The sequence below is a fragment of the Fistularia commersonii genome, chromosome 17, assembly GCF_037954325.1.
Source record: "Fistularia commersonii isolate RoL2024-O1a breed Wild chromosome 17, RoL_Fcom_v1.0, whole genome shotgun sequence".
Classification (NCBI taxonomy): domain Eukaryota; kingdom Metazoa; phylum Chordata; class Actinopteri; order Syngnathiformes; family Fistulariidae; genus Fistularia; species Fistularia commersonii.
Genome location: NC_141300.1, coordinates 1,377,848 through 1,392,707, shown reverse-complemented (window position 1 = coordinate 1,392,707; position 14,860 = coordinate 1,377,848). Strand labels below are relative to the sequence as shown.

At 56.8% G+C, this 14,860-nt stretch overlaps 1 protein-coding gene across 3 annotated transcripts in view; it reads left to right on the top strand.

Annotated features, from left to right (window-relative positions):
• reln (reelin) overlaps positions 1-14,860 on the top strand; it is a 57,351-nt gene that overhangs the window by 29,148 nt on the left and 13,343 nt on the right. For 2 of the 3 annotated variants that reach the window (XM_086162783.1, XM_086162784.1), the window contains exons 1-29: positions 568-1,745; positions 1,840-1,918; positions 2,005-2,101; positions 2,777-2,828; positions 3,157-3,265; positions 3,337-3,577; positions 3,904-4,049; positions 6,107-6,258; positions 7,123-7,238; positions 7,324-7,532; positions 7,741-7,869; positions 7,942-8,051; positions 8,140-8,206; positions 8,285-8,518; positions 9,037-9,198; positions 9,374-9,610; positions 9,685-9,877; positions 10,614-10,726; positions 11,199-11,336; positions 11,425-11,611; positions 11,993-12,198; positions 12,279-12,450; positions 12,592-12,798; positions 12,900-13,135; positions 13,221-13,378; positions 13,462-13,669; positions 13,754-13,830; positions 14,006-14,164; positions 14,248-14,442. In XM_086162783.1, the coding sequence (XP_086018909.1) occupies positions 2,051-2,101; positions 2,777-2,828; positions 3,157-3,265; positions 3,337-3,577; positions 3,904-4,049; positions 6,107-6,258; positions 7,123-7,238; positions 7,324-7,532; positions 7,741-7,869; positions 7,942-8,051; positions 8,140-8,206; positions 8,285-8,518; positions 9,037-9,198; positions 9,374-9,610; positions 9,685-9,877; positions 10,614-10,726; positions 11,199-11,336; positions 11,425-11,611; positions 11,993-12,198; positions 12,279-12,450; positions 12,592-12,798; positions 12,900-13,135; positions 13,221-13,378; positions 13,462-13,669; positions 13,754-13,830; positions 14,006-14,164; positions 14,248-14,442 (4,264 nt within the window). In that variant the 5' untranslated portion in view covers positions 568-1,745; positions 1,840-1,918; positions 2,005-2,050. Of the gene's footprint in view, positions 1-567; positions 1,746-1,839; positions 1,919-2,004; positions 2,102-2,776; positions 2,829-3,156; positions 3,266-3,336; positions 3,578-3,903; positions 4,050-6,106; positions 6,259-7,122; positions 7,239-7,323; positions 7,533-7,740; positions 7,870-7,941; positions 8,052-8,139; positions 8,207-8,284; positions 8,519-9,036; positions 9,199-9,373; positions 9,611-9,684; positions 9,878-10,613; positions 10,727-11,198; positions 11,337-11,424; positions 11,612-11,992; positions 12,199-12,278; positions 12,451-12,591; positions 12,799-12,899; positions 13,136-13,220; positions 13,379-13,461; positions 13,670-13,753; positions 13,831-14,005; positions 14,165-14,247; positions 14,443-14,860 lie in introns of those variants that run through there. The other variant, XM_086162785.1, reaches the window with a different exon arrangement.

The window sequence follows — 14,860 nt, the reverse complement described above, 5'->3', positions numbered from 1 at the left end:
GTGTTGGCACCACAAGAGGAGAAGAAGGTCCTGGTGAGCCAGTAATAGCAACCGCCAGTTGGAGGCTCTCCACTTCAAATGGGCCTCTCGTTGTCAAGGATGTGAGTCAGACGGGGAGGGGGGGGAGAGTGGGGTGAGTGGGGTGAGTGGGGGGTGAGTGGGGGGTGAGTGGGTGTGGGGGGAGAGAGGCTGGTAGCAGTTTACAGAGTGTGGATTAGAGGGGGGGATTTAACATGACTTGTGCCCTGCTCTCTTTGTGCCCAGATGTCTGAGTCTGCTGGAGCTTATGCTCACATGACCCCCCCACCCGGACCGGGGTGTGTGTGTGTGTATGTGTGTATGTGTGTGTATGTGTGTGTGTGTGTGTGTGTGTGTGTGTGTGTGCAGAGCAAAAAGGAGTAGCAGTGAGAAGTGGGTTAGCAGTGGAGAGCTAAGCTGTGTGTGTGTGTGTGTGTGTGTGTGTGTGTGTGTAAGCCCTGGCCATGGAGATACAGGCATTAGCGAAGATGAGCCGCTAATATAGGAGGCAGTAATTGGAGTCTTTAAGAAAGTGAGAGGAGATTAGTGTGGGTGGAGGGAGAGCGCTGTCTGGTCCGCCTGCACCGATGGGTGGAGGAGGTGGAGGGGACAGAGGAGATGGAGGGGTGGGACAGTGACAGAGGCAGCGAAGAGCGTGATGAAGCACGGAGACAGAAAAACTGCAAATGAGGCCTTTTTGGAGGACAGAAGGGATTATCCAAGCACGGAAGATCTTCTGGGCCTTTTTCCAGCCGAGTGGCCTCAGAGGAAGGAGCTGTGATTTAGAGGGGTTTGTCAAAGGGGGGAGGAGCAGACATTTATTACCCCCGTGGGTGTCAGAGGGAGGATTACCAGCGGTGGAGATTGAAACCATGTAAACTGGTTGTTGTAGAACTTTAATGGGGACCTTCAGAATGCAGCTGGTCCAATCAGCAGACACTGCAGAATTGGGGGGGGGGCTCTTTGATCTGCCCCCCCACTCCCAGCTCTGCAGCCTATCAGGAAGCAGCAGCTGGAACCCCATTCGACCCCCCCCCCCCCCCACACACACACACACACACTCTGTGGGACCATATGAAAGTTCTCCAACTGACAAGAAGTTTCCCCCATGAAGCTTTGCAATGTGAAGACTCGGATCATTCACCCCTCATGAGGGAACCACTGGACCTCCTGAAGATCTGAAGGACAGTCTCAAGCAGGAGATTTCACTTTGGGATGAGCCCTGGTGTGATCAGGGCAGATCTTCTCAGGAGGACAGAACCTGGAATTAGATGATCCTCCTCCTCCTCCTGCTTTTCGACCCCACCTGCCCAAGGAAATGAAGGATGCCCCGTTGCTGTCAGGTCAAATGTATGGACACATGACACCTGTTTCATGTGAGATGAAGGTCCATCCTGCTTCTGGACCTGATGCCATCGTGTCTCCAATAAGTTCTCACAAGGTTCCTGGACCAACTAACAAACCAATCAATAATCCATCACTTAGATTTATGAGGTCTGGAGTGACTTTTCCACCGTCTCTGCTCCAAAGATCACCTTCACACTCGGGTCTTCGAGGCCTAACCTTAACCCGTGGTTGACCCTGTGACCAGTCTGAAGACCCCGCGGACCTCCTGACCCCCCCCCGTTTGGTCACCTTCTGGCACAGGATCATGGACTGGAGATACTGACTCTGCTCCTCTTCCTCTGTTTCAGCTCCCACCGAGTCCCCGCTGAGGCCCAGTCTGGGTAGGTCTTCACTTCTTCTCCCGTCCAAACAATGACACACCGTGGTTATGAACCTTCAAGGTGTTCCTTACACTGTGCACTTGCGTCTGTTTAGTGGAGTTCCACGGCAATCACGCCGTGCTACGTGATGACTTCGACTCCAACCTCCAAGGAGATCTGGACGCCGGCATCTGGTAGGTGGTGGTATTTGGGATCTCCTGATGCCCTACTTGATACCCTTCCTGATGCCCCTCCTGATGTCTGTCCTGATGCCCCTCAGGTCGGCGTGCAGCAGCTGCGAGGTGGGGGAGCAGTGCGGCGTCCTGATGCACGGCCGGGCCCTGACCTTCTGCGAGCCCTTTGGGGAGCGAGAGCTGGTAAATGGCGTCCACCGCTCACCTGCGGGTGGACCTGAGTGCAGGTCCAGGGGTCCAGAGCAGCTCCATAGACCTCTCTGCTCATAGCAGGCTCCCCAGCTGGAGAAGCTGAATGCTAGAACTTCCTCTCAGATTCATCCTTTCCTCCGCTTCTCAGACAAACCTCCTGGAAGGTGTTTTATAGAAACGTAGCTGCTAGGAGAACACAGAAAGGACACAGTGATGATTTGTACAGGACACACACATACACACACACACACACACACACACACGCACACACACACACACACACACACACACACACACACAGTTATTGCTTATCAAGCTCTTCCATGTCCTCCGCCGGTCCTTCTGAAGTCCATATCAAACCTCTGGTTTTGCTGTGGGAGATGAAGCTGAGGTCCTGTTTGGCCAGGCGTCTCCTGGAAGCCTCTTGTTCTGCTCCAGCCGTTTGGCCGGGCTCCCTGGCAGCAGCTCCGTCAGGAGCGCACGTCCAGAACGCACCACCAAAACAGCACCTCCTCCACCTCCATCAGCAGAAGCAACGATGGGGCTTATCTTCAGCTCGGTGTTCTACCGGGAGCGTGGGATTAACATTTCAAAGAGAAGACCTTTCATCATATGGCATTATGTGAAGGTTGATCTGCTCACTGCACCATCTTTGCCCCCCTCCAGACCACGGTTCCTCTCAACACTAGCACGGCATCCGTCCTTCAGTTCGCCCTCGGTGAGTATCAAGTCTCGGCGCTCATTAAAGACACACCTCGTCAGAACGGGCTCTGAATAACGAGCTTCCGTGCAGGAACGTTCTGACCTTCTGCCCCCCTGCACGATTCCTCATGTCAGAAGCTGTTTATGGTCTTTGTTTCTCCAACCGCTTTGCTTATTGCTCCTCCTGACGCCAGAGGGCTGGGACAGACTTCTTCTCTCTGAGGAACTTGATGTAGCTACGACAGGTTCTTCACCTTGTCGTGGCCTTCAAGATGTCCAGGCTCCTCCAGGGACGTCTGTCTGAGAGGGAACATGCGAGTTCTCAGTGTGGTTCTGTCCTTCAGGCTCCGGTTCCTGCCGCTTCAGCTACTCCGACCCAGAGATCTCCGTGTCCTACAGCCTCGGTGGAACCAATAGCTCCTCAGAAGACTGGGTCACACTCGAGACCATCAGGTGTCTTCTCGTCCTCCTCCTCCTCCACAACCTTCTGCTCGGCACTAACGAATTTGTCTCCGACCCCCCAGAGCTCCTACCAACAGCAGCACCGTGGTGCACCTTCTGCCCCTGCCGCTGCTGTCCAGGGCCGAAAGCGTACGCCTGCGCTGGTCCCAGCAGAGCCCCCAGGGTCCAGAGGGCTACGAGTCCTGCTGGGGACTGGACAATGTGCTGCTGGTCAACGCCGCCCACAGGCCTCCCCTGGTGGAGGACAACCTGGACCCCCCGGACACTGCCAACTGGCTCTTCTTCCCCGGAGCCACCGTCAAGGTATGCTTCACTACATCTTCGACTTCTTCTGCTCCAGTGAACCGCTCAGCAAAACTGCCGCCTGGTAGAACCTCCTCTCCGTCCATCTGTGGAGACTGGACTCTTCTTCAGCGCAGCCATCTGGTGTCATCTTGTGTTGAGCCTCATGTAAGCAGGAGAAGCAGAGGAACGGTTGCCTACCGTGAGCGCACAGTGATACAGGTTGCCAAGCAGATGTCAGAAGGTCACTCCATTCCTGCTGGAGATGATGTTTGGACGGCGGTAGTGGTCGTCATGGTCCTCGGGTGCTCTGCGACAGTATTAACAGCTGCCTCCTCATTGGCCAGCACGCCTGTCAGTCGGAGGGGAACACCCTGTACTTCCACGGCGGCGAGGGAGTGGGCCACAGCTTCGCCTCCAGCAGAGACATCGACCTGCACCGCGAGGAGGGACGCAGCTACTGGGAGGAGGACTTCGAGAGCCCGCCCTCAAGGTTAGTCGGGTGATGGTCTTTCTTCTCCAGCCCCTTGAGGGATCTGGTTGCCTTCCCTCATCTCAGGCAGGTGAGCTTCATGTCTTCACGACGGAGAAGGATCTTGACACCGTCTGTCCATCCCCGGGTCATCACTCCCTCCTGATTGGTGTAGCGGTGGTTCTTGTAACCTCTCCACTGGTCTGCCAGCTGGATCAGATGTGAGCAGGATTGACCTGAGACCTCAGATGGAGCTCCTGCTCCCTCAGAATGACCGAGGGCCAATCAGGACCCTCGGGGGTGGGGGGGAGAGACCCTCACGTAAACTAAACACACCCCTGTGGGGGATGGAGGAGGTGGAGACCCTCACATAAACACACACCTCGCCTGCTGTGATGAACAGCCGGTTCTTCCCCACCTCCTGAGTCGGGTGTTTGTAATTTTGTCTCCATTAATGAGAGCGGCTTCAAACAGGTGTTGGTTCCACCTGCTGACACCCCCACCTCTACCTCCACCCCCTGCCTGATGGAGGCCATCATGCTGCATAGCACGACGCCTCACTGCTAGGGGGCGCCGTAAGCTGACACATGTCAGGTGGGCAGGAAGGGGCTTAGTAGGGACAGTTCGCAGCGGGAGGATCACTCAGCCTGGAGCGCGTGATGACGGGAGTGGGAGCAAGGGGGAAGCAAGGGGGAGCGAGGGGGAGGGTCGGACAAGCAGGAGCGGGTCGACATACTGAGTTCACTTCTGTCACCGATAATGAGGCTCCTCTCCACTGTGCACAGCCTGTGTGTGTGTGTGTGAGTGTGTGTGTGAGTGTGCGTGCGTGCGTGTGTATGTGTGTGTCGTACAGCAGGTGACGCACACTCAGAGCTTGTTCACCTGCGAGGTGTGAACGATCACATCTGGTCCCTAAACTCCGAGATGGCAGCGGAGCTGTGGGAGATGACTCCTCCAGCACAGTGGAGAAGATGATGAGCCCGAGGGGTCCGGGCTGGACCGATGATCCGCTCTGGTCCAGATCTAACCTGAGCCCTGTGGGTCCAGGGAAAGACCCCACTGGGGCAGGTTGGTGGATGTGTCCACCATAACAACAATGGTGGACTCCAGAGTTCTCCAGAGTCCTTGGACTTGGATTCCTTGGATTCACGGTCCACTACTCATTGTAGTCCAGGGTCCAGGGACAGGAAGTGTGAGTTTTAGTCCACCATAAAACCACAGCACGGCCTACTGGCCTGGCAGGTGAACTACAGCCTCCCCCGGAGATGGTTTGGAGAACGAAGGTCAGAAGTGGGGTCTCACCTGAGTTGGAGACTGAGCAGGTCCCCGCGAGGCTAATGCGTGAAACAGAAGTCCTTAAGTCCTTCTGGAGTCACTGGGACCCGGTGAGGGTAGATGACCTCTCCAGATGTGCTGCAGGGTGCAGGTGGACCTGCAACTGTCTTGAGCTGCCTTGGTATGGATCTGTCCAGTGAAGGTCTCCAAGTTGACAAAGATGTCTTCTTTGACTCCTCCCCTGAACCAGCTGTCTTCTCTGGACAGAAAGTGGAGCTTGCTGTCTCCAAAGCAGTGGTCCTTGTCCTTCAGGGACACCGTGGACTGTGGAATCCTGACCCGCAGAGGTAGTTCTCCTGTGTCAGACCGTGCCTGTGTGCAGAGGTTGTTTGGTCCCTCCAACACGGAGGTCATCCCAATGCTCGTTGCACCAAAGGACAGCAGACGCCATGTCCAGAACCTGGCGTCTGCTGTCATGTCTTTGCCTCGGGGTCTTCTCGGGGTTGAAGTGTACCAGGATTGGATGTTTGGAGTGTTTCTTGGAGGTCTGGAGCCGTTTCACGAGCAGCTTGGATATCGGCTGAGTCCATCTTCTGGGATAAAGCCTCCTTAAAGCTGCTCAGCCGGGAGAGTCAAGCTGCGCCTCTCAGAGTCAAAGTTCTTCTGGAGGAACCGAGGGACTTTATTCTGCTTGAATTATGAATGAGGTTAAAGTTCTGCCTGATAATCTCTGGTGTAAGAAGATAAAAACCTTCCTCCTTGCTTCATCAGCAGAGCTTATTTTGGTTGATCTTCTTCTCCAGCTGGGACATCCACGGCGCCGTGTACGGGACCCAGTGTGGGGAGGTGGAGTCAGGCTCAGCACTGGTGTTCGACAGGGACGGCCAGAGGAGCGTCTGCACGCCCTACATGGACACCACCTCCTACGGGAACCTGCGCTTCCACTTCAGCATGGGTACACCTTCACACCTTCTTCTCCACCTCTAGTTCCCTCCATGAGCTCTGTTCTCTTCCGATGTGCATCTGTAGATTTTGATCGTTCTCCCCTGTGATCGTTTTCCTCTGGGCTACTCCTCGGAAGTCCCCACAGCCAATCACCTGCCTCCATCTAATCATCAGCCAATCGCCTGCCTCCGTCGAACCCTCTCCTCTCACACCGTCTACCTTCCTGTCCTCCTTCCCTCCATCCATAATTGTCCTCCCTGGTCTTCCTCTAGACCTCCAACCTCAGCATCCTTCTCCCCAGATCTTCTCCATCTCAGTGTGACTTTATCTCCAAAACATCTATCGTGTGCTGTCCCTCTGACGGACTCCTTCCGGATCCTCTCTGTCCTGCTCACCGCCAAAAAGAACCTCCACATCTTCATCTCTGCCTCCTGTCTTCTCCTCAGTGTGTCTACACCAGAGAACATCTGCAAGCACTTCTGAGTTGTGATGTTTTTGATCATGTTCCTGTGTATTACGTGGTAATAAGCCGCACTGGAATAACAGAGAAGGTCTGGCGGCGTCGCTGGTTCTCTTGGCTCAGGTCTTCTCCGTTTTCATGTCACGCTCGGTTCCAGTCTGTCTGGACATCCTCGGCGGGCCGTCTTGGACCGGTTTGAATGTTTGCTGACCAGGCCTGAAGTCTCCAAATATTGTCTCTGTTCTCCGAAACCCTCTTTTTCCTGGCAGGTTCTCCATGTTCCCATGGAGGGGTCGGGGGCGGGGCAGATTCGGGGAACCCAGCAGCTACGGCCTCGGCTCGGCCGTGCTCCTCCGGACTCGGAGATTCGGGTCATAAGTTAGCCCTCAATCCTGAACCCCTGTTCCTGTGCAGGTGGAGACGACTGCCACCCAGGAGAGTCCCACCGGAATGATGTTCTCCTGTTCGGGCACTCGAAGGGCCGGAGAGAACCCATCCTCCTGGACACCCTCCCGTTCTCCTCCTACCGGGTGAGATCCAGATCCAGGACCACTGAGTGTCTCTCAGTCATGCCGGGGGTCTAAACCCCTGAGTGTCCTCCTTTGTTCCTCCCAGACGCCGGCTGTGGTGTCGGTGGCCCTTCCTCCTGAGCTGCAGACCTCCGTCACCCAGCTCTGCCTGGAGCAGAAGGAGCACGGTGGCGCCGGGCGCCACGTTTGGGCACTGGACTTCATGCAGCTGTTGCCTGTGCTGCCGGGAACACTCACCCATGTTGTACAGTTCTCCATCAACCTGGGCTGCGGATCCTACCAGCCCGCCAACAGGTGGGAGACTTCTACAGAGGTGGAGGGACACACCCACACAGGGCCTGGAATAACTCTGTTACAGGGAGCAATGGGAAGTGTGTGTGTGTGTGTGTGTGTGTGTGTGTGTGTGTGTGTGTGTGTGTGTGTGTGTGCATGCGTGCGTGCGTGCGTGTGCGTGTGTGTGTGCTGTAGACCCCAGACTCAACGCTTCCTCCTCCTCCATCAGCGTCACCCTGGAGTTCTCCACCAACCAGGGCCGGTCGTGGTCCCTCCTGCACACCCAGTGCCTGCCGGAGCTGTGTGCTGGTCCCCACTTTCCCCACAGCACCGTCTACACCTCCGACAACTACAGCGGGTAGGACCTCGTGGCGCCGAGGGTTCTCTGACTGCACCGCCGGCGTCCGCTCACGTTCTCCTCCACCCACAGATGGACCAGGATCTCCATTCCCCTTCCCAACGCCGCCCTGACCGAGGCCACGCGCTTCCGTTGGAAGCAGTCGGGCGGTGGCGCTGGTAGCATGTGGGCCCTGGACAACGGTCAGACACACACTGCATGATGGGATGTCCTCATGACAGATTCCCGTGGACAAATTCTGCAACGCCCGCCATTGTGTGTGTGTTCCAGTGTACATCGGGCCGGCCTGCCTTCGGTTCTGCTCGGGGAGGGGCCACTGCTCCCGCACTGGCTGCAGGTGAGAGCTTGTTATCTCCTGACTAGCACGTCGGCCAATCGCCTCTCAGGCTGATGGTCGCCCCTCTCCCCCCCGCAGATGTGACCCGGGTTTCAGCGGCCCGGCCTGCGAGCTGGCCTCCCAGACGTTCCCGGCGTTCCTGTCCGAGGGGTTCTCCAGCCCCCGCCTCTCCTCGTACCACAGCTTCTCCTCCTTACGGGGGGCAGAGGTCAGCTTTGGCTGCGGCGTGCTGGCCGGCGGAAAGGCGCTGGTCTTCAACCGAGACAGCAGGAGACACCTGGTCACCGCGCCGCTGGACAGCTCCCAGGCCAGGTAAGGAGCGGGCCTCTCGGCGGGGGTTGACCCGGCATAACTCGTCTGGTTCCCAAGCCCAGACCCGAGCACGTCTTCTTCGGTGGGAGATGGATGGAGACCGTCGAAAGCCCGCAGATGAGTGATGCCGGAGACGGCGGGCCAGGATGGAAATGTGTGCGTGGGTGTGCGCGGGGGGCGGAGAAGGATGGGGTCGGACGTGGCATCTGTGTGAGATTGATTACGACGGCGGCGGCTCCCCGGTGCCACCTGATGGCCGTGTTTAATGCCAGTTCCTGGCTGATGGAGTGAACAGCTGCCTGGAACTGCAGACCACCAGCCAATGGGAGCGGAGCTGGGCCAAGGACGGATGATGGAAGTCACAATAAATATTCCATGAGAACAGACGAGTGTTGGGGTCCAGACACCCCCCCCCCCCCCCCTCCGCCCCCGCCCGCTCGACTCACTTCCTCTTCGCTTCGCATTCGAACGCACTCGTTTAATTTGGTCTTCATTCCTCTAATGATCTCATCCGTCAGGTACCTGCAGTTCACCCTCCGCCTGGGCAGTCGAAGCACTTTGAGCTCCTGCCCAGCCCCCGACCAGCCCGGGGAGGGCGTCCTGCTCCACTACTCCACCGACAACGGCATCACCTGGACCTTGCTGCAGCACTACTCCTACCAGGGCTTCCACGAGCCCAGGTAATCCACTGTGCGTGTGTGCGAAGGTGCTGTGGGTGGATGAATTAAACAATGAATGAATTAACGGCTGATAGATGGATGGCTTGATGAATAGATGAATGAATGGCTGGCTGGCTGACTGTATGGAGGACATGAGATGTGACCCCGGTGGAGCCTGTGTCCCGTCCCTCCACAGGATTGTGTCGGTGGAGCTCCCTCCCGGCGCCCGGCGTTTTGGCGTCCAGTTCCGCTGGTGGCAGCCATACCACTCGGGCCGCGGCAACGACGTCTGGGCTCTGGACGAGATCAGCATGACGTCGGTGCTCTTCAACACCATCAGTCTGGACTTCAGCAACGTACTGGACGTTACCCAGAGCCTGGGCTTCTACCTGGGCCACGTCCAACCCTACTGCCAGCACGACTGGACCCTCAGGTAGGAGGACCTCAGGCCCACACCTCCTCAGTGTCCCGTCGGCAGACGTCCAAGCCTCTCCGTCCTCCTTGCAGCTTCTCCGGGGAGCCCGGCCCTGGCTCCAGCATCAGATACGTGGAGACCCAGTCCATGCAGATCGGCGCCTCTTACAGCCTGCAGTTCTCTCTGGTGATGGGCTGCGGCCGCGAGCCCTCCGCCCACATCGACACTCAGGTCCGCCTGGAGTTCTCCACCAACCATGGCCTCACCTGGCACCTGGTCAAAGAGGTTCGAAGACACAACTTCAACGCACACGCATGCATCAGGGCTGTGTGTCGAAGTGCCCTTGAGCAAGACACCGAGCTATTACCGTTAGCCTGGTTAGCACCATCAGTGTGTGTGTGTGTGTTTGATTGGGCGAGTACAATCCAGTGTGAAGTGCTTTCCAAACACAAGGTGACCACAAATACACACACACACACAGACACCAAAGCTGGCGCTGGCTTCAGTTTTTTTCCTGAGTCATCTTCTCAGAGTGACTCCAGGAGCCAGCTGGGTGGTTGGTCTTCGTGGATGGATGCTCAGCCTCTGAGGAACCATCAGCGCTGGTGGCCATTAAAAGCGAACAAATTAAAACGCCATTTTTTTGGGACCAATTAGCGAGAACGTGGCAACTGCGGGATCATCAAGCAGATAATCTTCTCGCTTCAACACGGACCCTCCGATCAAATCTGGGCGGTGAATATTCATGAGGCGGCAGAGCTCCTGCCCAGATCTGACTGGGGGTTAATGAGTCCGCCGTTTGAGGACTTCCTCTGATTCTTTCATGTGCATTAAAATCCAATCTTCTGGCGAGCGTCCTCGTCCTCTTAATCCTTGCCGGTGTCCCGTCTTCAAGGTCAGTTAGGCTGCAGTCCTGCATCAGCTTCTCAGATGCTGGGGTTCCCCGCGGCTTCTGCTACCGTAAATAAAGCCGCTTGTCTACTCCGTTCTCCTGTGGATACGGTATCTTCTCACCCCCTAGGCCTGTCTGCCCGGTATGCCGAGCTGCTCGGAGTTCACGGCACCCAGCGTGTACCACCCGTCAGAGTTCATGGACTGGAGACGCATCACCCTGTCCCTGCCGCAGAAGACCTGGTAAGACCAGCCGCAACGGGAGGTGGAGTTCGTAGCAGAAGGTGACCGGAGGAGCCTGGAGAACATCTGCTCACATCACTGACCGGCTTTGCTGTCTCACATCGGACACATTGATGAAGTGGCCAATGAGAGCAAGCGATCTTCTCAGCGGGCGATGTCACACTGTAAGATCGGCCAATCATTTTTACCAGCCAAGGACCACGTGCGCCGCATGACCTCCGGGACCATGTCATGAAACTGAGTGCTGGAGGTGCATTTGTGGGGGGACGGAGGTCAGCTGGCCACCATAAACCTTAGTGGAGTCGTGGTGTGAAGCCCTCACACTAGACTAGATGTTCTATCTGAGTCCAGCTCTTCACTCCTTCGAGGCTCTTTGACATCTCGTCTTCTCAATTGAATCCCCGAAACGTCCTCCAAGATCTGTGCAAGAGGAGCTTGAGGTGACTGAAGCTGCTGTGTGCTCTGTGTCCAGGTCCAGTGCCACCAGGTTCCGCTGGATCCAGAACTACTACGGGGAGCAGGACGAGTGGGCCCTGGACGACATCTACATCGGCCAGCAGTGTCCCAGCATGTGTCACGGACACGGCTGGTGTGACCATGGACACTGCAGGTGGGCTGACCTCCACCCGCTCCTTCTCCTTCTCCACCAGCTCGTCGGGTCGGGGCGGACTAAAGAAACCTGTCTCGTTCTCCTGCAGGTGTGATGATGGCTTCTCAGGACCAGATTGCCTGCCCTCCTTGCCGCTCTCCTCCAGCGTCCTCTCTGACTTCGAGTCCCAGGATGCTCTTCTGGCCACGTGGCAGGAGGTGATCGGCGGGGAGGTGGTCACGCCTGACATGGGCTGCGGAGTGGTCTCATCCGGTTCCTCGCTGTACTTCAGCAAGGTAGAACACACCTCCACCGGGATCTGGATCTGCAGGGGTTGTAGAACACCCAGCAGTGAAATCTGTTTAAATGGAATGTACTATTGAACTGAAAATATCTCCAACGCAAGCAGGTCAAGCACTCTCTGGGATTGTTGATCCAACAGCTCTAGCCTCTTCTAGTATCATCTGATTCCATTCTAATGTTGCTTACTGTCACCCTGGAAGTCAATTCTGTCTGCTCCACCCTCATCAGAGGAGGATGTTCTTCCTCTCCAGCCATTTCGCTGGATGTTAGTTAGATGTGGTATTGTTGTCACAGATGGTGCCCAGCTGATCCATGCATGCAGAAGATAGGGGTGGATTGACGTATGTGTGTCTGTGTGTGTGTGTCTGTGTCAGGCCGGGCTGAGGCAGCTGGTCAGCTGGGATCTGGACACGGAGTGGGCGGAGTTTGTGCAGTTCTACCTGCGCGTGGGTGGAGACTGGGCGGAGTGCAACCAGGCGGACAGCAGGGAGGAGGGGGTGCTGTTGCAGTACAGCAACGACGGGGGCATCAGCTGGGGGCTCATCGCTGAGATGTACTTCACCGACTTCACCAAGCCACGGTAAGAGATACCTCCCGTGTCTGGCAGGATAGTTCTAGAGTTCGAGGTCCGATCTCCCCCCACCTCCTCATCCTCCGCAGCTTTGTGCACTACGAGCTGCCTCTGGCCTCCAAAACGCCGTCCACGAGGTTCCGCTGGTGGCAGCCGCTCCACTCGGGCGAAGGGTACGACCAGTGGGCCATCGATGACATCATCATTTTGTCGGAGAGAGAGAAGCACATCATCCCCATGGCCAGTCCCACCCTGCCTCAGGTCAGGGGCCGAGCCGCGGGTTGCCTGTGGTCCCGGTGGACCACGCTGTATCTCACCCGCTTCCTCAGTGTATGTCAGGAGGTAGACTCCCTCTGGAACTGTACTCACTGGTCGAACCCGCTGTGACCTCCCTCCCATCAGAACTTCTACGAGAAGCCTGCCTTCGACTACCCCCTCAACCAGATGAGTGTGTGGCTGATGCTCGGCAACGAAGGCATGGAGAGGGAGAGCAACAGCAGCTATTGCGCCCCAACCGCCTCCGCAATGGTGTTTGGGCGTTCAGATGGGGATCGGGTGGCGGTGACCAGGGACCTGGCCCTGCGCCCAGGCTACACCCTCCAGTTCAAGGTTTACACCCACCTTCCGCGGGAACACCACCCTTCTACGTCATCCGGACTTCCGCATGATTCCCACGGCTCCTCTGCTCTCCTGTGCTTCCTGTCCGACAGCTGAACATCGGCTGTGAGTCGGACTTCAGCGCGTCCGCCCCGGTGCTGCTGCAGTTTTCCCACGATGCGGGTCGAACCTGGTCCTTGGTGAAGGAGGGCTGCTACCCTGGCACCCCGGGCGGGGGGGACTGTGAAGGTAGCGGGCGCGAGCTTCGAGAGCCAACCGTCTACAACACCGGGGACTACGAGCAGTGGACCAGGATCACCGTGGTCATTCCGCGCAACGTCGCTGCCAGGTAGCCATGTTGTTGGTCGCCGACTGGATCATGTGACTCCTCCTCTTTTCTGCTCACAGAGCATCTCTGGTTTCCTCCTGCCCAGTAAAACCAGGTTCCGCTGGTTCCAGGAGAGCAGTGTCTATAGAGATGCCCCTCCTTTTGCCCTGGACGGGGTCTACATCTCCGAGCCTTGTCCCAATCACTGCGGTGGACACGGTGACTGCATCTCCGGGGTCTGCTTCTGCGATATGGGCTACACAGGTACCGTGAGGGACAGGGAAACCAACGCAGAGGCCAATCATCTGGCTTCATTCTAAGTCAGATGGGTCCCCTCTTCCTGGCAGTGGAGCAGGACAGCTGTGTCCCAGCGGTGGCCAGTCCCACGGAGTTGACCGAGGGCTTTGAGGGGAAGCTCAGCCCTCTCTGGCAGAGCATAAGCGGTGGGCAAATTGGAGGAGGCTGCGGCATTATTGGCGAGGGGAAAGCCCTGTACTTCAGCAGCCCTGGGAGGAGAGAAGCCCGGACGGTGCCTCTAGACACCACCAACACACGGCACGTTCTGCTCACCTTCTCAACAGCCTTTCTGTCCCCAGAGCTTCAGATTTTAAATGCGATCATCTCATGTTTGATCGACAGGTTGGTGCAGTTCTACATCCGAATTGGCAGCAAGAGTTTGGGGCCCACTTGCACAAGGCCTCGGTCCCGCAATGAAGGTCAGATTCCAGTCAAGTCCAGGACCCCCCTTTCATTATTCAGTCCACTTCGTTTCTCTGCTGGAGCTACTGTTTCCTTCTCTATTCCTTCGCCGTCACTTCCTGCTGATCCACCTAAAGTTCTTCCCCTCTTTTCAAAGACGGCTCCACTTCAACTCTGCTTCTGCACTTCCAGGTGTCATCGTCCAGTTCTCCAGCAACAACGGAGTCCAATGGCAGTTCTTGCGGGAGCTCGACTTCAGCTCCTTCCTGGAGCCCCAGGTGGTGACCATTGAGCTGCCGCCTCAAGCCAAGTCTCCTTACACGGTGTTCCGCTGGTGGCAGCCTCAGCAAGGTCAGCCTCGAAGCCGGAGTTATGGAAGACCTTCACCCATTGCAACCGCTTTCTGTTTAAATCTGGTCCCGTTCTCCATGCAGGGAAACACTCCGCCCACTGGGCTCTGGATGACGTCCTCATCGGTATGAACGACAGCTCAAGAACTGGCTTCCACGACAAGTTTGACGGAACCACGCCCCTCCGGCACAACTGGTACCGCATTCAGGGTGGGGAGGTCACAGTGGACTGTCTGTCGCTGGACACGGCGCTGACCTTCAACTCCGAGGCCATTGACAGTGAGTCAGGTTACACACACACACAAGAGGTGGGATAAGTCGAAAAGTTGTCGTCGTCACAAGAAGACAGTCACTCATAGCTATGGAAGCTGGAGTGTTTGGTAAAAAAGATGCAAACACACACACACACACACACACACACACACACACACACACACACACACACACCCAGGATGGTTCTAGTGACTGGGGGAGCTGAAAATAGGTGGTCAGCCTCTTCCTGTCTGTTTGGAGGTGGCCTTGGATAAAGACACTGAACCCCCAGTTTCTCCCGATGGTCCAGTCAGCACCCAAGCACGGCAGCTCTGCCACCATCGATGTGTGAATGGGGGAATCCGCTCTCTAAGAGGAGACCATTTCCTGATGATGCACCATGGTATTCTTGGTTCTGCAGTCCATCGGAGTTAAAGTGATTGGC